This window comes from Pseudopodoces humilis, chromosome 4 (assembly GCF_049639895.1).
Source record: "Pseudopodoces humilis isolate 2021_Gansu_Grassland_sample_001 chromosome 4, ASM4963989v1, whole genome shotgun sequence".
Taxonomy (NCBI): domain Eukaryota; kingdom Metazoa; phylum Chordata; class Aves; order Passeriformes; family Paridae; genus Pseudopodoces; species Pseudopodoces humilis.
Genome location: NC_142203.1, coordinates 68,259,655 through 68,281,080, shown reverse-complemented (window position 1 = coordinate 68,281,080; position 21,426 = coordinate 68,259,655). Strand labels below are relative to the sequence as shown.

The following is a 21,426-nucleotide window of genomic DNA, read 5'->3' as shown; positions in this document are numbered from 1 at the left end:
GGACCGAAATTAATCCAGATCCTTGTACTTTTGCTTGCAGGAAAAAATGTGATACTTGGGCTGTTGCTGTTGAAATGAGGTGTAGGTGGTGAGAAAATTAAAAATGGCTAATGCAGGGGGAATTTCTTCTCCAGTTTGATGTTGTCAAGGTCATAATCATCTGAAAATGACCTGAATCTTCAGGAGATCAGTCCTATGTGGCACCTCCCATACCGGCTGTTTGTTTGTATGTTAGAATTAGGAAGCCAATTCAGCGAGCATTGTCTCAAATTGGTGTAGCTTGGAATATCCCTGAAGTCACAGCAGAGGGCACAGACTCTTGTTCTTCCTTCAGAAATAGCTTATGGTGCTAGTGTCCTCTTCATTGTCACTCTGTTCCTCAACCTTCATGACCAGCACTGGAGCACTACCACTGCAGCCTCCAAAGTCCTCCATACCTTTCCTGTTGACTACAGAGAATTTCATTTTGTAGAAAATACTCTGGCAAAGCCTTGACTCTTGTGTTACTATTATTAATCAGCTGATTAATGCATTCAAGTGGGTAGGTGTGAAATTAATTTTAACAGTGTTAATGAATTTCCCTGTAGGAAAACTCAGAAGTTGAAGGAAAAAAACAGACACAAATACAGGTTGAAGTTTCTTGTGTTGTCACAATACATGGAGATGCTCCTGGCAGGCATTACTGTGAACATGACTATGTAAAGAATATGGTGCTTTAAAAATACTTGCAATTCACAGGTATAGGGGAGCTAGAAGTGGATTGAAGTTGTGGTTGCCTCAGTTTTGGTCTGGAGATTAGAGCAGCTGGCAGGTGAAATGACAGGGCACTGGCATACAAGAGGGCACTGTACTGTGAAGGGTCCCACAGCTTGGGAGAAAAGGGGAATGTGTGGTTTGTTGAAGGTGGGAAAATGGGGTAGGAAGGTTGGAGGACTGAAGAGAGTGCTGGGGGACTCTCATGAGGAGGGTCAGTGCAGTCAGGCAAGTGTCCCAGAGGGCAAGGGAAGGTCATGCTCTCGGGATGAGCAAGCAATTCGGCGCCAAAGCAATCCTCTGGGTGGCTGGAGGAAGCTCCGTGGTTGAGTTATGCAATTGTGCTCTATGAGGCTTTTCTCTGCACAGTTTTTGCTACTCATAACTTTGGAAAGTGGGTGAGGTGGAGCCTCAAGGATCAGCTTGTAGGACTGTGTCTCTGTGTTTAAGGAGTCCTGACCAGCTCCAGTGTTACGCACACAAGAGAGAGGGGCTGCTGCTAGGAAATGGATCCCTTCCCAAGTTCATCCTTTTTGAAAGCAATTTGATATGTTTTACTCTTTACTCACTTGCTTTCTTTTTGAAAGCTTCCGCGTCGGCAGGAGGTAGGTAGAGTGAGCGGCTGTTGCTTCTGGAGTTAATTTGGGTTCCCCAATCCTAGGTCCTGTGCTTTTCTGCTTTACTCTTTCACAGTTTGTAGCACTGAAGAGTTTTATTTTTAAGGGAGCTACTACACTCTCCCTCTCTACAGGAAACAGAATATAAAAAAAGAAAAGGGGAGGAAAAAAAAAAAAAAAAAGAATTCGGCAAGGAGCCAAGCCCAGTGACTGAAGTAAGAAGTAGGGAACTTGGAGTAAGTGTAGTTGCCGGGACATTGTATGTCAGAGCGAGTCAGCGACGGATTTTAAGGGTGCCGGAGAGGACACGCGATGCCCATCTCGCAGCGCAGATAAGGTTTGCGTCCTTAGGTGAATGTCCTGGCGCTGTCACTGCGAGCGAAGCTGTCGGTCTTGGGAGGGGATAAAACTGCGTGTAAACGAGAAGAGAGGAGTGTACCGGAGTGCTATGGAGGGCAGCAACTTTGTTGCTGTGACTTTTACAAGCCTTCAAGGGTAAGATTTAAAGCTTTCCTTCCGCTCTCTTGTTTTTCCTGCCAGTTTTTTTGGGGGGAAAAAAGGGGCAGAAAGCCGTGGGTTTTTTTTTTCCAGACCCGAGAGTTTTGCGAAGCTTAATCAAAGCGCTCGGGGTTGAGCTTTTCCTACGGGCGAGCTGAGAGACGTCTGGGTGGAGTGAGCTGAGCTGTGCACGATTTCAAGCAGCAGCAGCAGCAGCAGCCGCCCGGGGAAGCTGCTATTGTTTGTTTCAGAGGGATCAGACTGCGTTTCTCTTTGGGAACCCGCTCCGCCACAGCTGTTGATCCGTAACTTGAGCGTCGTCGCAACTAACTTACCCAGCGGAGCTGAATGCAGTTTTTTGACTGCCATCCTGGTGTCAGTTTAAAGAGTGTTTTAATGAAGACAGATGGAGGATGTTGGATCATTACTTGAAGACGTGGCAGATAACAGACTGAGCCTGTTTCCCAGCAATTACAGCTAATTGCATTGGCACATTGGAGTGTAGGGGTGGGAACGCAGAATTTCTTGGGTTTCTGTATGTATGGATTGGAAAAGCACCAGAAAATTACTGTAGGGCTTGCTCACCTCATCCAGGATACCTCTTCAGGTATGGAAAAAGCAGGGAGGTTTCAGGGATACTTTCAAACTCTTTACACGGAGTTAGTAGGTTTAAACGGGAGGCTACATTACTCTCGTAAACCCTCATGCCAGCAGTGACCACTTACAGTGCCTTAAACTTATTCCAGGTTTTAATTCTGCCAAATCTGATTTCAGTTCTGAAAAAGAGTAGTTTTTGGATTCAAAACACACATTCTGGTTGTCCACCGTGCAGCTCACTTTCTGTGTTTGCAAAGCAGGGAGTGGTACAACACATGCTATTCCCTGTTTTGCTCTTGAGGTATTCAAACACAAGAGGATGTAAGGAGGGGTGGAGAAATGCAAATAGTAATAGGATTTCAGTGCTGAAGGATGATTAGTACTAATTACTTCTAATGGCTGAAATTATTTAGTCTGCTTTTGGTAGGGAAAAGCAAATCCATTGTTCTCTTTGGAACCAAAATTTGACAAATTTGACTGAAACAGTTAGTACAGCTGTAGCTCAAAGGGGTCCCTTGGCAAACATGCCTTTGTGTGGCACATGGCAAGGTCAGTTTGTGCCAGTCATGCCAGGCCTTTATGCTGCTTTTACCAGAGCCTTGGCAAACACTGCACTGTGGTGTCCTTCTTTTACAACACCTGTGAGTGGATGTGACTGTCCAGCTCCAGCATATGATATGTGGCAATAAAGGCATGGATAAAACAGGGATTTTGAGGACCTGATGTATTTTAAATCCTGAGTATTTTCTCAGATGTGCCTCCAAATCCACAAGTGTAAAGTGATACATGTTCAAAATTTAGGGACTGAGATCTCGTATTTAACATCATTACCCCACTAAGAGCAATGAGCAGTGAAAACAGAAAGTTTTCAACCTTTTTTGCCTTGATGCTCAGTGCTTGGGATCTATTTTCCCATATGTTGCTATTGGCTGGATATTCAGTACTTTAGCCTGAAAAATAATAGAATTCTAAGATCAGTGGGTATTTGTGATCGTTACATCATCTAAACACAAATTTTAAAAACACTAAACTTTTGTGCAAAAACTGACTTGACCTGAAAAGGTGAGTGGAAGCAGGATACGTTTTCTGAATTTGTACCTGCACAGGGTTGTTTAAAATTTTTTTGTGTATATACATACCACAAGATATTCAGTGGCAAACGTGACTGGAGAAATCTTGTTCCTCTGACTAATTCCTCTCATTTATTGGTGCTTGCTTCTCATCCTACAGCACAATTCACTGCCCCTCAGATCTGATATGACCACTGCTTGGGCAGGAATTTCAGTCTGTACTGAACCACACCCCATGATCTGGATTAAAATAACCCTTCCAAAAATGATTGTATTTATTGATTTCACAGAGTCTGGGAATTAAATGATAGGAGCAGAGACACCAAGTATATTCTAACTCATATTTATCATTGAATCTGATGTATCATATAGCTTTGCCCAGAGGAACAGGGCCAGGAAACGAGACGTGTTTTCCATCCACAGCATCTGTTCTGCATTCGTCCAGTTGTGCCATGCCTTTTCTCATTTTGCCACTCAAGGCTGGTGGGAAATGCCTCCCTTCTCCCCCAGTTTGCAGTACAGCCCTCAATGAACCTTTGCAAAGTCCACATGTTGGAGCTCATTGCGACTTACCACTCATGCAGGAGGAGCTTTGCAATTGTGCTCTCAAGCCAAATCATTGAATGGTGGAATGGTTTGGGTTGGAAGGGACCTTAAATATCATCCTGTTCCAAATCCCCTGCCATGAGCAGGAACACATTTCACTAGACTGGGTTGCTCAGAGCCCCATCCAGCCTGGCCTTGAGCATTTCCAGACATGGGGCACTCTGGGCAGCCCATGCCAGTGTCTCACCACCCTCACGGTAAAGAATTTATTCCTAATGTCTAATATAAGCCTGCTCTCTTTCAGTTTGAAGCTATTCACTCTTGTCCTGGTATTACATGCCTTGCCAAAAGTACCTCTCAAGCTCTCTTGTAGCCTAAGAACTGAAATTTGCTCTAAGATCTCCCCAGAGCCTTCCCTTCTCCAGGCTGAACAATCCCCACTCTCTCAGCCTGTCCTCACAGCAGAGGTGCTCCATCCCTCTGATCATCTTGGTGGCCTCCTCTGTGCTGGCTCCAACAGGTCCCTGTCCCTCCTGTGCAGGGACCCCAGCTCTGGATGCTCCAGCTGGGTCTCAGCAGAGCAGAGCAGAGGGGCAGAATCCCCTCCCTCCCCTGCTGCCCACGGGGCTCTGGATGCAGCCCAGGACACGTTTGGCTGTCTGGACTGAGTGCCATGGCCAGGGCATCTAAAGCTTCTCATCCACCAGCTCCCTCAAGCCCTTCTCCTCTGGTCTGCTTTCAAACAGTTCTCTGCCCAGCCTGTGCCTGGGATTGCCTCAATCCACCTCGCTTCTGTCTGTCTTAAATAAGGCAGAATTTAGTTTGTGAGAAAACATCACTTCCCTATTCAAGACCTGTCAAAGCAGCTTTTCATTGTGGATATTGAAATACCCAGAGCTCTTGATCCAACTGTCAGTAGCCATAAAGCAGGTAGATTGTCTTTGCATACATGTAAGCAATGGAGAGACAGTTCATAGAGTCTGTAGGTACAAAAGTGTTCTGTGGTGAGAGGGGATAATTTATTTGTAGCTTATACCCCCAATTCCCTGTAAGTGAAGAACTGGGAATTTGAACTTTAAATAATTTCTGCTATAGGTCCTGAAAACACGGGGAAGCAACATATGTCCTGTTAAGCTGAGAGTTTTGACCTGCATGAGTGCTCAAATACTCTTAGCCCCAGTTGATTATTGAACAGTGCAGAGTACCTGGGGTAAAAAGAAATGAAGAATATCCAAAACTAATCAAGTGGAAAATAGAACAACAACAAAGAGTCCAGAAGGGCTGACACAGGCTGTGAAAAGCAGCTAGAAGAGATTGAAGCAGCACTTCACTTTGCCTGACCATAGCTGGTGCCAGGGAAAATTAACACAAACAGGAAATTGCCTTTTTTCTAACTATAGAATGTTTTTTGTGTGTTTATGGGTTTTTAATTAATTCAGGAAAAGCAGGCCATGAAACTGACCTACCAAAATTTAAGAAGCACTTAATGCCACACAACAAATGAAATATGAGAACTTTTTTTCCCCTATATTTTTTTTTCCCTGGAAAACACAAAGAGAAATTAAAGCTGTAATTAAAAAATAGATGTGATAGAGTGATAGAGAGTGATTGGAGGCTGCTGACCCATCATTGCAAGTTCAGAAGGGAAACAGAATCTCAGATTTAAAAAACAGGAAAATAAAGAAAACTGAAAAGGAGCATGAATTTTGATTAAATGTGAAATCTATGGGGGGAAAAAAATACCCTGAGGGAAGTTGTTGATAAATACAGGTGCAAAGATGTTGGACCATGCAGGTAGAATTAAGAGTCTAAAATAACCCAAGAAAAAAGACCTGGGGCTGAAAGGCAGGAAGAGCCAAGGTCAGCCAAGAGAGCATATCTGTCTGCACAAGCTTTGATAAGTGAGACAAACGGGAGCAGTACCTGTTGCTCCACCAAAGGGGACAACTTCATCATTACTTGCTTGTGTTTCTTTTCACACTGGCAGCTGGTAGTCAATGAACTCTTAGACTGAAAGCAGACACCTGGAAGTGTGACAGTGTACTGTCACAGAGGGAGTGTGAGCAGTCAGCACAGAAGCTACAGCCCTCATGAGAGTGCCTTTCCTTTGTAAAGAAGTATGGGGATTATATGTGTCAATAACAAAGCAGTAAAGGAAGATATTTGCAATATTATGAAAATAAAGGGTACACCTCAATGCAACAGGGGTGTGTCCAGCCCTTAATACCATCATCTGTGTGCCCATTCAATACTGACACATTTTCAAATTACATTGTGGTTTGGGCAAGTCAGGAACTGAGTTTTGCGTAGAGGAGCAGGTCAGCTTGGGAAGGATTCATACATAACTCCTGGGATTTAACTAAATGAGCAGGTACGCCAAGTGTGGTAGAAATGACGTACTGGAGAGGTGGCAAAGTTATCTCCCACTTCTGCCCTAAAAAGCAAAGTTATGTGGGAATTGAAAGTGGAAAGCCTATAAGGGTATTTGTGCTGGCCATGATGGTAACTTAAATTTACTGCTGAGTGAAGAAGTTCAATGCATGCAATCCTGATTTAATGCACTGAGAAGCTGTGGGAACTACATGCTTTTCGTATCAGAACACTGTATTGTTTTTTTCAGTCTTCTTGTCATGCTGCAGTAACACCAGAAACCAGGGTTAAAAGAATCACAGTAATTAACAAAAGACATGTGTTGGAGCTGAAGGAAGTTTCAGGTTTTTGTTTGGAAGACGTGAAAGTCTATTGTTTGTTTCATATTATTAGCGCTGAAAGAAAGCTTTTTAACCACCTTCTCTTTTCTACTCCCCCAAAAATATAAACATCCTTTTTTCACCCTCTGCTGAAATTATATGCCTTGTCAATTAAGTACACAGCCGCGAGAGGTTTGGTAGCTGGGGATTGTTTTTCTAAAATGTTTGGAAAATACAGGAAGATCCAGGGTTCATATGGATCATGTAATCATCAATATTCTGTTGATAACCAGTTAACCTTTTGCATCTTTGTGCTGACAGTGAACAGTGGCTTTTGTTTTTCTAAAATGTTTTGCAAATACAGCAACATCCAGAGTTCATATGGATCATGTAATCATCAATATTCTGATTACAGCCAGTCAACCTTTTGCATCCTTGTGCTGCCAGGATTACCAGATTAGTGATTATCAGATCTGTGGCTCCTGATGCTTTAGGAAATCTGAGGTCTTTACCTCTATGTGTGTGGGGAGTGTGTCTCTTCCCACCATCATATGGGGAGCTCTCTGTCCTACTTAGTAGGGTTTTGTAGGACATTATAGTAATTCTACAACATGGAAGAAATATGTTGAAAGTGGTAGACTGAGATCAGGGATGGAAAGTAAGTTGGGTCGGCAGGGTCAAGAAAGCTTTAGGTTGTGACATTGCATATTTTAAGTTTGGCTTCATGGGCAGAGAAATTCTGGGGAGAGGTGGTACCAAAGCATTTGTCATGATGAGCAGAAAACAGTGGGATGAATGAATAAAGAAAGGACATCTTCCAAGTAGAGTGGACACAGAGACACTCCCAAACCCATCACTGAATTAAGATGCATGCAACTGTAGCTGCTAAATATAGCTTTGCTGGAGCATCTGGAACAGAATTTTGACATATGGATGGATTGTAGAGTTTTCCTTAAAGTTTACATTTATTTTCTGCAAAGACATGAAGCTCAAGCTTGCACTGGTGGTGTTGCATCAGGCTTGTATTTGGGCAGTGCCATGTATATGTTCTCATATACATGCTTCCAAAATATGACATATTTGCTATTCCTGTCTCCTTAGGCACTCTTGCTCTGCACAGATAGCATAGGATAAAGTGCAAAAACTACATTCTGTCACCTAGAAAACTTGTTCTGGATAGACTGTGGCTCAGTCTGCCAAGTCTCAAGTGGCTCAGCCTGCTTCACTGACCACTTAAGCAACTGGTACAGTGTTCTTGTTGATTCAGCTCCTGGTCACAGAGCAATGCCAGCTTTTCTCATGTTCACAGATCCTCTAGGTTTTCAGCACCAACATCACCTCCAAATCCTTTAAATAAACCTGTCTGATAATTGGGACACTGAAAATTTCACCACCAGCCAGTTTTCATGTGATTATTTTTAAGTGCTCCATTCCTCTGCCTATCAGGATATATTCAGGGCCTTAAATGCTTTTCTGGTGCCTGGCCTTAGCTTCTGAGCCAGGTAGTTTGCAGCCAGTGGGGGAGAAATTTTATTCCAGTCTGCCCCAAACATGCAGGATGACCAGCAGTGGACAACAGTGTGAGCCAGCACGTGTTGAGCAGAGGCGGATTTACAGGAAACCAGTGCTTCCCGCTGCTTCCTCCTCTTGAAGGAGGCTGGTCTTGCTCTGGGTAGACACGCAGTTCCTCGACCTTAAGTACAAGCTCTGGGTCTGTATTTCTCATTTTCATATAGCACCAATGTAGTGGGAATATCCTTTTTAGTCTCTCCTCCACTGGCTCCTTCTTTGTGCCATGCCAGGAGATGAATTGATCAGCATGTCCAAGGTAAGGATGATGCACTGATGCAGTGAAGCCTGAAAACCTAAGATTGTTTTCTATTTTAATTCATTCTAGATGATAAACTGTGGCTGTTGGCCACAGTGCTTAGAAATTTGTTTTCTCTGTTTATTTGGCATAGAATTACATGTATGTGCTGCTGTATATATTGTGAAGTGCCTTTTCTTTTCTCTTGCAGAATTTCCATGGAGTTGGACTAAAATAAAGTTTTGGGATGTCTCTATTTGGATTAAAATTTGGAAAGAAGAAATTGAAAGGTAAGTGTGGTCTGGTAATGCCATTGTCAGGGGAGCAAATGAACATAAATACAGCACATGTGCAAGTTCTTGAGCTCCTGTTTGGGCGCATGTCTGCCCCAGAGCAGGTGTGGGAAGATACACTTTCTTTCCTTTTCCTGCATTTCATACTGCCTTGGAGGAATGTTGTGGACTGGGTGCCAGTGAATGGGGACACATCTGCAGCAGGATCAGATACAGAGTTTGTGCTCTGTAGTGACACATGACTGCTTTGGGGAAGTTGGGTTTTGGTGGTTTTTTTATACAGGAATCCTTTGTGGGCATGGGTGCATGAACAAGGCACAGTGCAAAGGCCTGATGCGGTCTTTGGATGATGAAATGTACTGGTGCATCTCAAATTCTGTGTTCAGATTTGAGCCCCTCATAAGAAAGACTTTGAGGTGCTGGAGCTTGTCAGAGAAGGGAAAAGAAGATGGCAAAGGGTCTAGAGCACAAGTCTTATAAAGAGCAGCTGAGGAAGGTGTTAGGTGTTTAACTTTGAGAAAAGGAGGCTCAGGGTAGACCTTATTGTTTTCTAAAACTACCTGAAAGGAAGCTGTAGTTAGGCAGGGATCAGTCTCCTTTCCCAGGTAACAAGCAACAGGACAAGAATAAATGGCCTCGATACATCAGGGGAAGTTCAGATTGGATGTTAGGAAAAATTTCTTCACAGAAGGGGTTTTCATTCATTGGAACAGGCTGCCCATGGCAGTGGCGGAGTTACCATCCCTGGAGGTGTTAACAGATGTGTAGATGTGGCATTTAGGGACATGGTTTAGTGATGGAAGTTGGCAGTGCTGGGTAAACAGTTGGATTTGCTGATCTTGGAGGTCTTTTCCAATCAAAACAATTGCATGTTTATATTGTATGATTATATTTTATGATGGCAATGTCCCAGATATTCCCTCCAGTCAGAAACAGGAAGAAGAGTAAATTAGAGATGTGTACCCTGAGAGCACACACGTGTGCACCCTGACAGACTCAGTGTGCAGTCTCTGGTTGGAGGTCCAGGTCTGCAGACATGGTGAAGAGGGAAAGTCTCTAGCTTTTCCTTTCAGGGTGTTCCTCTCTGTATTTGATGAATGTGGAATTACTGCCCTACTTGTATTTTGACAAGAAATTATTTTCCAATCTCTCTGAGCTCAGAGGACTGAACAGCTTTTTCCCAGGGGTTTATTTTTGCAATTGTGCTGCTATTTCCCCTTCCTGGACCAGGGCAGACTGTGAGCCCTGGTGTTAAGACAGGGGCATCCGTTTGCTTCTCTGACAGTCCCAGGAGAGGAGGTTGTGATTGCTCCCAGGGAAGGATATCTGCCAGCCACAGATCGTTTTTACCCCAACTTGGCTTGGCAGATGGGGGAGCACAGGTTTGTCTGTGAGCCACAGTCCACTCAGGGCACCCCCATGTGTAAAGCAGTAAATGTTCAGATTATCAAAGAGATTCTGTTGCTATATTAGGAAAGTGTTGTGTTTTGCCTGAGCCTGGGCCTGGGTTTTGGCAGGGAAGGGCTCGGCCCACTCCCCCCCTCCCGTCCCTGCCCCACCCTCAACCAAGTATTTGAGCAACTCAGATCTTCCTAGATAGAAATCCTGTATTTTATTGGGAAGAATAATTTCTTTTCACCTATGATCATCAGTTCAAAACCAATGAAGGGAAACTGGAAAAAGTTCAGAGGATAAAGGAAACAGGGGTGATCATGGAATGAGGAGCTTCCATAACAGGAAGCCGAGTGTTTTCTCCTCCTCTTGTGTTTTTAATTATTTTGCCTTGCACCCCCAAAGCTGTGATTGCTCCTTGCAAACATTTAACAAGGTGTAAATGCCAGTGTTGAAATGCTATTTTAATCCAAGAGTTTATAAGTCTTTGTGTTTGTAGAAGTCCAAAGGACTGTGCTGCCTGAGAGCAGGGAACATCACTTGTTCTTACTTTGGAGGGGCAGTACTGCTTGTGGAAAGACCAAAAATTTCTATTCAAAAAACAAAGCTGGATGATGTTTAACCTTGCTGAAGGGGTATGCTCATGATATGACTTTTATTGGAGGGAATGGATTACCTCAGGCATCAGTTGCTGGACCTGGGATCAAGTCTGCTCCCATGAGATCCAGCATTTCTCCTCAGCAAGGCATGGTTTCCACACGAGCTGAGGTGCAGGTGAAATATGATAGGTGTAGTTTAAGAGGAGAGGTTACATGGTCTTAAGTTTCTTGGAGATAAGGGTTGGCTTTTTATAGTCTCAAGGTCTTTACAGAAGTTATCAGGAGTGTAACTAAAACGCAGCTCGTGTTGACACACAAAGATGCGTGGAAGAAACCAGCTGCTGGATAATGTTGGTGAAGCTGTTCCAGCTGTTCCAGCTGAAGCAGGGAAGAACACCTCTTAGATAAGCAGCAGAGGTGTTTCTATGGAAAAGGTGCCTGAGATCTTTTACTGTGAGGTTTAACCTACAGTGAACATGGGTGGAACAGAGAGGAAGCGGGGCACTTCTAGTTCATTGAGCGTGTGGAAGGTTGGAGATGGCTGATAATTGTGGAATATCTCTGTTCACTGGCTTCCTCCCATGGCAGTTTAGTTCAGCATTGGAGCTTCATAACTCGAGGACAGGGATAGGCAGGTACTGTCCATGAAAAAATGGGAATAGAAAGTAGGGAGAATTCAACTACACGGATGGAAGAGCAGTCATTACTGCAGTTTTGTCTCCATAAGCCCAGCCTCAGGACACAGTTGGAGGAGGAAGAAGAAGGTTATACATTGAGGTAGGGCTTTTGGAAAGCTCCTCTGGGTTTTCCTTCTTGCTGCTCACCAAGGCAGCTGAGCTTGGAGCAGTCAGGCAGCTCTGGGCAGCTCCTGAAGAAGGCAGCCCATGACTGGCACTAGAGGACATGGAGCTCAGCTGCCTTCTGGGATCCCCATTCTGATTCAATAGGAAATGTCTCACCACAATAGATATTGAGTACGAAAAATTTATTTGTTTTTACATAATTTCCCATGAGGGAAATAACTGTGAATTGAAAAACTTCTCGAAGTTTGTTTTAGAGCTGTATTTATTTTTATGATTTCTTTGCATCACTTCCTATCACAGTGCATTGCTGTTATTAATAACATGCAATTGTGTTAAACTGTGGTATTTACCAGCATGTCTAGGAGATACTGTTTTCTAGTAAAGGAAATTAAATGTGCCAGCCAGTCACTGTCAGACTAGTTTTCAAAATAAAAACAAAAGACTATTTCAGCTGGTTTTTTTTGGCATGCTAATACTAGTCAAAATATTGTTAGCTACTATCAGAAATGAAACCAGGACACAGAGTGATACAAAATTCTAAACCAGCTGGGAGGGGGAACAGGGGGAAGGGAAAGTCAGTCTTTCAAAATGAAGAATAGACAGCTTCCACTGCCAATATATTTAAAAAATGTATATTTCAATGAATGTGGACTGAAGTGGACTGAAAGAGATATGAAAATATGTAGATGCTTCTTGAGAATAAATTTGTTGCCAGGTACTTTTGAGACATGATGAGTCCCCACCTCTGCCCAGAGCCAGGGCAGGTGGCTGAGACACTGCCAGGAGTAGGAAAGGAAGAAAAACCAGAACTGGTGTTATTTCAGGAGATGGGAAAAGGAAGATGTGAGTCAGCCTATGCCCCTTCCTAAAAAAACTTAAATGGGAATATTTTCAGGTTTAAGATTATCCAACACTTCTTCCACCTGTGCCCCGAGAGTACTATTTGACTGCAAGTACTGTACACACTGGGCAAATCTGGGGCATCCTTTTGGAGCTGTCTTTTCTTCTTTTTTATTATGGTGATAATATAAAATGCTGCTTTTAGTAAAGGGCATGGTCTACCACTGAATTTTATGTTATTATTAAAAATTTACTAGACCTGAGGCAGGAAATATTTCCAGTTCACCCTCAGGGTTTTTTATTTCAGACCTTTCATCTGCTATATGAAAATGGAGGTCAGTAACTCACCAAAGTGGGCCCTCTGTTCCAGTAACAAAATAATTTGGCTTTCTGTACCAGGGATATATGGAATGTTTTACCTGTGTGAGAAATTCCACTATGGATGGTGTTTGTTTGATGCTTAGCAGGAGGCTGAGCTCAATACCAATCACCAAAGATACAGTCCATGACCACAAAAGTGTATTTCTTGTGTTTTGTTTCTTCAGGAGGAAGGAGGATTCTTGTTTTTATGAGGCAGAAAGACATAATAAATATTTTTATTTAATAATGGAGGGACAGGAAGGATGAAATAGGGCTAAACCCATTGATGATGGCGTCCCTGTAAGGTCATGATTCATGCTTTTTCTAAATTAAATGCCTCACACTGAGCACAGTCTACTCCATTTCTGAGATGAAAATGCATGTGATTGCCGGCATAAATCTTCTCCAGGCAGGGCAGCCAGAGATTCTCCACAGAAGAGGGGGCATCTGCACGTTAAAAATGTGTGGGTTTGTAGCATAGAGTCCAGGAGAGCCCCTCCTGTGAGTCAATAAAACACCACATTTGTTTGCCAGGCAGCTGAACGTGTTCCTGCTTCGAGCTGGGCTTGGCTCTGACCTCCCTCTCCCCATTTCCACCCCACTGGTTTCTCACTGCTGCTGCTGCCCCAGCCACGCTCGCTGAACCCTGCCAGGCTCTGGCTGCAGTTCAGGGCAGGGATGGGCTTTGGTTTCGTGCTGCAGAGCAGCAGGTGTGCAGCACCGGTCGGGTTACAGCACGAGGGTGACACTCGGGTAAGGAGGGTCCGACAAATGTCCATGTCCCAGACTGGCGGTGAAATATAGATATTTAACCACTATGACCCTCAGTCATACTGCTCTTTGCTTTGCCCATGCATCCTCTGATCCGTATGGGATGATGAACCCTTCATGTAAAGATCCCTGGCTTTGGTTTTGGATGATTCCAACAAGGCACTGCTGTGTTATGAATGTGAAATTCTGTGGTATCAGCACTATAAGAAATAATCCCATTTTCCTTACCCCAGTGAAAGGGACTCTACCTAGATACAGTACCTGCAAATCAAGACACTTGTTGCATGGTTCTTTCACCTCAAATGATTGCAAAAAAGGGCAATTTTTGCTTTAAGGTGCAAGGAGATTTTAGCTACTAGCTTATATAATAACCTCCTAGGAGAAAAATGTTTTGGTTGCCTAACACAGTATATGATGACTTGCCCTCTCCCATGGAGTTGCCTTTCACTGTAGACTGTAATTCTCAGTTTTTTTGAGGGGAGGATAGAGGTACTGACTCACCATGGCTGTTTTCAGTCTCTTGTGCATGTAGAGGAGCAGTCCACCAAAGACCAGAAAACATGGCTGGGATTTGTCTGCTTATTAAGAGATGCCTGATCTCCTGGATGCTGGCTGAGGTGGCCATAGCTGAGAGGTGATACCAAAAGCTGGGCCACACGTGATGATGAGGAGACCGAAAGTAGGGACAAACAGGAGGGAGATGGGCCAAGGGAGAGGTAGCAGGAGATACATCATGAGGTGTGTGACTAGAGGGAGTCTTCTGGGACTGCTTATAGCCTGTTGAAGAAGAGACCTGAGTTACAGCCCTAGTAGGGTCAGTTCCCTTGGAACCAGGACAATCTGTTACAGCTTTCATAACTTGGTAAGGATAATAGCTTTGCTAAAAACAACTCTGTAAGGGAAGCTGGGAAGATGAGTCCAGCTCCTGGATGCCACTCTTTGTAGCTGGTCCAGGGCAGAGTTTTTGCTCTTGAGGTCACTTGTTTAAAGGGTGGAGGAGAGATTATTATTTTTACAGAGTTTATGCTGTCTCTGTTCTGTTGTCAGGGTTAGTTACGCAGGCACTCCCCTAATTGGGCTGTGTTCATTTAGTGCATGAAGTATCAGTGCCTAGTTTGTATAGGACTTGACAAAACCAGGCAGACCTTAACCTCCCATTTCTTGGAGCCACAAGACCCAAGATCCACAAAACCTTTCCAATACCCAGTTGAAATGCATTCTCCTCTTGGCAAATGCTCCTTATCATAAACCAGAAACAAATTTCCAGGCTGTCTGACCAGATATTGAATCTAACCTTTTGCAGGACTTTTCCATGCAGCAGTGTTAAAGTAAGAAGGCTGGTGGACTGGCCAGATACATTTATAGCTGATTTTTTGGCATGGGTTTAATTTTATTAAATACAGATGTTATTCTGAGGTTTAGCTTCTAAAACTGTCTGCCTGAGAAAACAGGCACTTTCCCAGTGACTTGGTCTCAGTGGTTAGACCAAGAACTGGGCACTAAGCCATATTTATGTACGCCGAGTTTCCACTGATTAATAATTTAAAATAGTTTTCAGTGGCAGTGAAATGATAACTTGGAGCACAAATACCATTCCTTCTTTCCAGTGAATGCAATTTGCAGAAGCAGAACATTTGACTTAGAGATATATTAAAAAGTTTCAAGAAATGAAAAACTTCTCATCTGATATCTGTACAGCTTCCCTCTCCCTTTTTCCTCATTGCTTTTCAGAATCAACAGGGCATGATAAGACATGCATGCTTGGATCTACAGCCAAAAACCCCTGAGTTATGGTTTCCAGTCAAAGCTGGTGCAATGCTTGACTTTTCTTAATTTTTTGTTTATTGTAATCATCCAAGAGTCTTCATTTCTGTCCAGACTGTTCCAGAAACAAAAGAGAGCTACGTGGCTTATGATGGTGGAGAACTGCTAGATTAGGAGGCACAGCAGTAGGACGTCACAGTCCTCAGCTGGTAAAAGCCACTGAGGCAGTGTTGCCCTGTGCATGTGGTCAGAGTGGTTCTCCTTTAGTGTAGCCAGAGGACAGGAAGTTCTCCTTGATGATGTTATTAGATAGGGTCCCTGTGAAATTTATTGTGGTTCTTCTTGATTTAGCCAAACGTATTGGCGGTTGCCCAGCAGGAAAAGTTAAATTCTCTCCACTAGAAATTAGCCTCATATTTTGGTCTTTAGGGACACTGCCTCTGAGAGGGATGGATGGCTATGGCAGCCAAAGGCTCCATTCAGTTTTGAACCAGGTTCACAGTTACCTGGGGCCTTAAGAAAGGGATTATCACATAAAACCTGCCCCTGGGTGCTGTATGGGAGTGCAGTGCATTGATTCTCATTTCTGTTCTGTTCCATGTCCTACTGCCTCATGTTTCTATGCCATCCCAGAGCTGTTTGCTCCCATTAATGTTTCTCACATAAATGCCATTTGGAGAGTGCATCTCTCAGTGTTCTGAGAGGCTTCTTTCCACACTGGGGCACGTACAAGTGTCAGTTTTTTTCTAACAGCATTTGAGACTCTTGAGTTCAAATCCGTGTGTCAAGTGGCTCATCCCTGACTGCAAATACCCTGGGGGCAACCTGAGAAAGGGGATGGCTTCTTGCTCCCCCAGTGTGCCCTGGGAAGAGCAAAGGAGCTCAGGGCATGTTCAACTGTTGCCTGCAGCACTTGGATTTCCTTTTCTGCATACAAAACAGAAAGCTGCTGAGGACTTCAGAAGCTGTCGTGTGACACCAAGGCTCTCTAAAGCTTTGTCATCTGTTCCTATTTACATTAACACCATTTATCTTTTCTGTGGCATTCCTTCCAGGACCAGACTTGGAGCCCCTGAGGAGGGGATAAGGATAGCACTTACTGTATGGCAGGAAACAGGCAAGGGTTGGGAAGTTCTGTTTTTAACAAATAACTTTATCTTTCATCGACTTTGAGAATACTGTTGCTCTCAGGAAAATTCCTGAAGGAGCACACAACACAATAGTTGAAGCCCATCAAGTCTGGACCTCTTGAGCTCTGCTTCTGTTTTCCTCTGGGACACCCGATAAGTGACTCTGATCTCTTGGTACTTTGTTCTACCTATTGTGAAGATAAGAAAAAAATTGTCCGAGGAAAGCCGTGATGGATTAAGCACTTTAAAGGTATTGAATGAAGCCCTGTGGTTGATCTGAATCATCCATTTGGGGCAGATGGCAGGTGATTTCAAAATGACTGATACTGTTAGATGTGCATGAAGAAGGAGAAAAGCACATTTTTCTAACATAGCTTTACATTAGTGATTAGAGGGCTTGATGGAAACAGCCCACAGAGAGAGACCAAAAAATGGCGATCTGAAAAAGGGCTTAAAAATTAGGGTTGCTGTGTGTTTCAGGGTCATTGAAGGAAAAGGAGAAGGGCTAGCTCATCAATGCACTGAATAGCTTAGACGCTTGCTAATGCAAGAGTGAACAAACAGGAAGAGCTAGATGTCTTAACACATCATTAATAGGTGTAACAGACACGTGCTGTGATAACTCATGAGGCTGGAATATTAATAGAAAAGAATAAAATAACTCTGTATGGTTAACAGAAGTTTTCCTTTTATGATTGCGTGGTCTGAAAAGCAGCTTGAAGAAAGAGATGAGCAAATCGCAGATCTCTTTGTAATGCTACAAGGTAACGAGCAGGCACAGCAAACCAAGAAGGGCAGTCTTTTGTGGGGAAAAAAAAGAAAAAGAAAATATAGTTTTCTGAGAGGCAGGACGTGGTGGTAAATGAAGAATTCTATCTCTGCAGAGGCAGGGTTGGAGAGAAGTGTAGAGGAATACAACCTACTCAGCTGGCTCAATTTTGGTGCAGAGGTGGGTGATTTTTTGGAAAGGAAAGGAGGTTGTTTCAGAAGTGATTCCCTACCAAACAGAGTGAATGGGAGGAGCTGGCTGGTCTTCTGAAAGCTGGAGGGAGTGTAAACAGGAATAGTTATGAAATGATGCAATGATAGTTAGGAAAAAATTACAATATCAAATTGTTTAACATTGACTTCAATAAATATGAAGAACTAATAGCTGACACCTTGTGGGAAGGAATCCTGGGGTGGAGGGAGAATTAGAGCTGTCATTTCCTTAAATAATTGATATTAAGGGCACATATATTATTAATTGATATTAAGGGCACATATATTATTAATTGATATTAAGGGCACATGTATAAGTTACCAACTTTCAAAGAAGGGCTCAGAAGGATAAGTGAAATGGTGAAATCAGAAGCTCCCCATTTGCTTCAGACAAAAGAAGGATGCCTCTACAAGGTGGAAACCAGCTTGCTTTATCCAGCGCAAACAGTGTGACAAAGGTTCAAAGTGAGAAAATGCTATAAAGGACATAAAGGGCAATAAAAGTTGTTCTGTAAGAGTTGGGGTCTCTGGGGAGGCTCAGTGTAAAAAGCCTAGCAAATAAAGCTAAGAAATCAGAGGGTTGTTTTTTTGGTTTTTTGGGTTTTTTTTACCCTCTAGACATCTAACATAATACTTGTCAAAAGCAGAGGACAAAGAGGTAGGTTTTGGGCTGGAATAGAGAGAATGGGTTGACTGGGTAAGGTAAAGCATGCCCTGGAGCAGTTCTGCCTTTGAGAGTCTGGCTCACAGGCAGGCGAAGTTCAGAAGTCTGGGAAGAGAGCAAGCACAACATCCTGTCTTGAAACAGGGAAAAAGAAAAGCTGAGCCATTATAGATGTATTGGCTTCACTTGAGTAAAGGTTAAAACAATACAGCAAACCACTTGAAGGTAACTAGGAGTGTGGGGAAGAGATGCTTAACAGTCAGCAGTCCCAAAAAACTGCATCAAACCAAAATTAATTCTGTTTTAGTGGTAGCTGGAGGGCTATTGAAAAAGCCTCAGATAGTTGCCATGTATCTTGGCTGTCGCTTGTAGCATTTTTACAAGTATACTGGAGATACGTGCTCGAGATAAAACCACAAAACAGTGAGTGCCAGATTTTTCAGAAAAAAAAAGAGACATTAACAATAGATATTGACGACTGATTAGGAAACTTGAAAGATTCATCAGGGTATATCCCATCCTGAGTCTAGTATTCAATATTTACTTCTTCATCTTGGCTGTCAGAATAAAGAACACAGTACATCTGTGAATAGCACCATGCTGGCGGGAGCTACAAGCACACTGAAATAGGATTAGAATTGACTAGTTGGAGAAATAGTCTGAAAGAATTTGGATGCAGTTCAGCAAGGACAAATGAAAGATTTGCATTGCCTGATGAGGCATCTGGCTCTGCCAGAAAGGATCTGCCGAAATGGATCATATTCTGTGAAGCCATCCTCTGTGTGCTGGTGGTGCATAAGGATATTACTTTAAATTACTCCTGGGTGAATTCTTGTGCACAATATGCACTATCTGCAAGGAAAGTTGCATGTCCCTTGTGCCCTGGCTAGCTTTGGTAAGGCCTCAACTGCAAACCATGGCCCATTTTGGGCATCAATTCAGAATGCGCTGAACTAGCTGTGAAGCCCACTGGAGAGCACCAAGAGTGATGCTCCTATGGATGGATTAATGCATAGGTGACTGAAGAAACGGGAGCTGCTTACCCTTGGGAAGGCCAGTGTAAGACATAACAGCCCTCAGTACGTAGTGAACTTGGAACACATGATCATAGAATGCTTGCACAGAACAGCTCCAAGAACCACACCTCATGCCTGAGAGCACTATCCAAATGCTTCTCGAACTCTGTCAGGCTTGCTGCTGTGACCACTTTCCTGCAGAGTTGTTCCAGTGCCCAACCACTCTCTGGGGAAGAGCCTTTTCCTGATATCCAACCTAAACTTCCCCTGACACAAGTTCAGGCCATTCCCTCTGGTCCTGTCACTGGGCACCCAGGGGGAGATCAGTGCCTGCCCCTCCTCTTCCCCTCCTGAGGAAGCTGTGGACAGTGATGGGGTCTCCCCTCATTCTCCTCTCCAGGCTGAACAGACCAAGTGACCACAGCTGCTCCTCATGTGGCTTCCCCTCCAGTCTCTTCACCATCCAAATGACCATCCTTTGGTCTCTTTATAATAGCTTTTATACCTTTTGTATAATGTGGTGCCCAAAACAGCACACAGCACTTGAGGTGAGGCTGCATCAGTGTAGAGCAGAGTGGGACCCTCCCCTCCCTCCACTGTCTGTACTCTGCATGCTTGGCAAGTAGCACGATGAACTTAGGGGAAGCAGAAAAACACCCTTGATCTTCCTAGGAGAAGACAAAACTTCTTGAAATTGAAGTTTTATGTTAGATAATGCAGGGAAAAACTGCCCTAGGGGAAGGAAACTTCAGTCCTGGAATAGACAACTGAAAAATAGTCACCGCTGGAGCTTTCTATTGTCATTTTTGGGGAAGAGAGGCAAGACCCTGCCTTGAGGTAAAGGACACATTTGATGAACTTTTGATACACTTCCAGTAATTTTTGGTTTCATGGTAGCTGTGGTGATGGTGTCCCATCAGTGGGATGATGATCAGAAATGCACCTGTACTGGAAGAAGGGCACTGGCTGTAGGCTGATGGCAACAGCTCCAGAAACTTCAGGGGGAAGGAGCAGGGCAGGAAGAGTGAGCACCACTAGTTGGGAACTCCTACCCAGAAATTGAACAACCTGACCAGGCACTGGCATTGCAGTGAGTGGTGGGTAGAGGAGACTTGTTATATGGTGTTAAGAGTGTCACAGTGCACAGTGCACTGTGTCAGTCCACAGTGCAGCCACCCCAGGTCGTGACACAGGGCTGCTGGCCAAGGGCTCCAATTCACTGTGTCACTCCCTTCTTACAGCTACGCATGCACTTTCTGATGCTTCATTCACATCTGTATTGACTTTGCTTATGCTCAAGCATGATTGATGTGTTTCCTTTTCTTTGCAGAGGAAGAGAGACAACTTCAAGCAAACAACCGGGATTTTAATCTGCAGTTTGAATATGCTGTAAGTAACCAGCGTATGTTGTTTCATGCAGATGTAGTCACAGATGTAGCTGCGTCTGCTTCATGTCTCAAGTGTTTCAAAAGGGTGAAGAGAGCTGCATGCCAGCTATGGCTCTGCAAACCAGGCAAACACAAGCCACAGGAACCATCGGAGGTGGATTATTGCTGAGTCAGCCTGAAAAATGGGCAGGTGAAGGAGATCCGATTCTGGAAAAGCATGACACAGTGACTTTGCACACTTCCAGAAAATTATTTGTGAGTCAAAGCATTTGCAGGATCAGGCTCCAAGGCCTTTTAATAATGGAGTTTTCTGTGGAAATTTGTCTCCATTTAAAGAAAAACATGAAAGGAAATGTGTCAGTTCCTCAGCTTTTGCAGTGAAATCATCTCTGTCAGGAAGTTTTTGAATCTGGCCCTTGTGGCTTTCTGCCAGTTTTTCTGCAGGATTCTTAACAGCCTACTTAAGTTCACTTTGTGCCATGAAATCTGTGATTCCAAAGTGTGCCTTGACACAGGCTGGCTGTGTCCCAGGTCTGCCAGGCTAATTCACCTGGGAGCCCCTGGGCAACTTGATTTCCAAACCTTTTCTGATGCTGTGTGGGGAGGAGAGCTAGCTCAGCCACTAGATCCGTCCTGCCTGCCTGAAGGGACATCCCCTCTGTGGGGCCTGAAGCTGCATTCTTTCAGTGTTTGCAGCTGCCAGTTAATACCAAAGTGAATTTTGTGAATTTTTATCCTTTGAATATCTGAATTCCAGTGGTGAAATTAATCATTCAGTTATTCGGGAGCCCGTGTTTTGGTTTAGGAACATCACAAGTATTTTCTTGGCAAGAGGTGAAAAAACTAA

General features: G+C 43.7%; 1 protein-coding gene across 4 annotated transcripts in view; it reads left to right on the top strand.

Moving 5' to 3' along the window:
* The window catches only part of LOC102112947 (phospholipid-transporting ATPase ID-like), an 85,247-nt gene that overhangs the window by 10,716 nt on the left and 53,105 nt on the right, over nt 1-21,426 (top strand). Inside the window, exons 1-3 of one of the 4 annotated variants that reach the window (XM_014256991.2) lie at nt 1,185-1,358; nt 8,790-8,868; nt 20,522-20,580. In XM_014256991.2, coding sequence (XP_014112466.1) covers nt 8,826-8,868; nt 20,522-20,580 — 102 coding nt within the window. In that variant the 5' untranslated portion in view covers nt 1,185-1,358; nt 8,790-8,825. Of the gene's footprint in view, nt 1-1,184; nt 1,359-1,606; nt 1,866-8,528; nt 8,600-8,789; nt 8,869-20,521; nt 20,581-21,426 lie in introns of those variants that run through there. The other 3 variants (XM_014256989.2, XM_014256992.2, XM_014256990.2) reach the window with 3 other exon arrangements.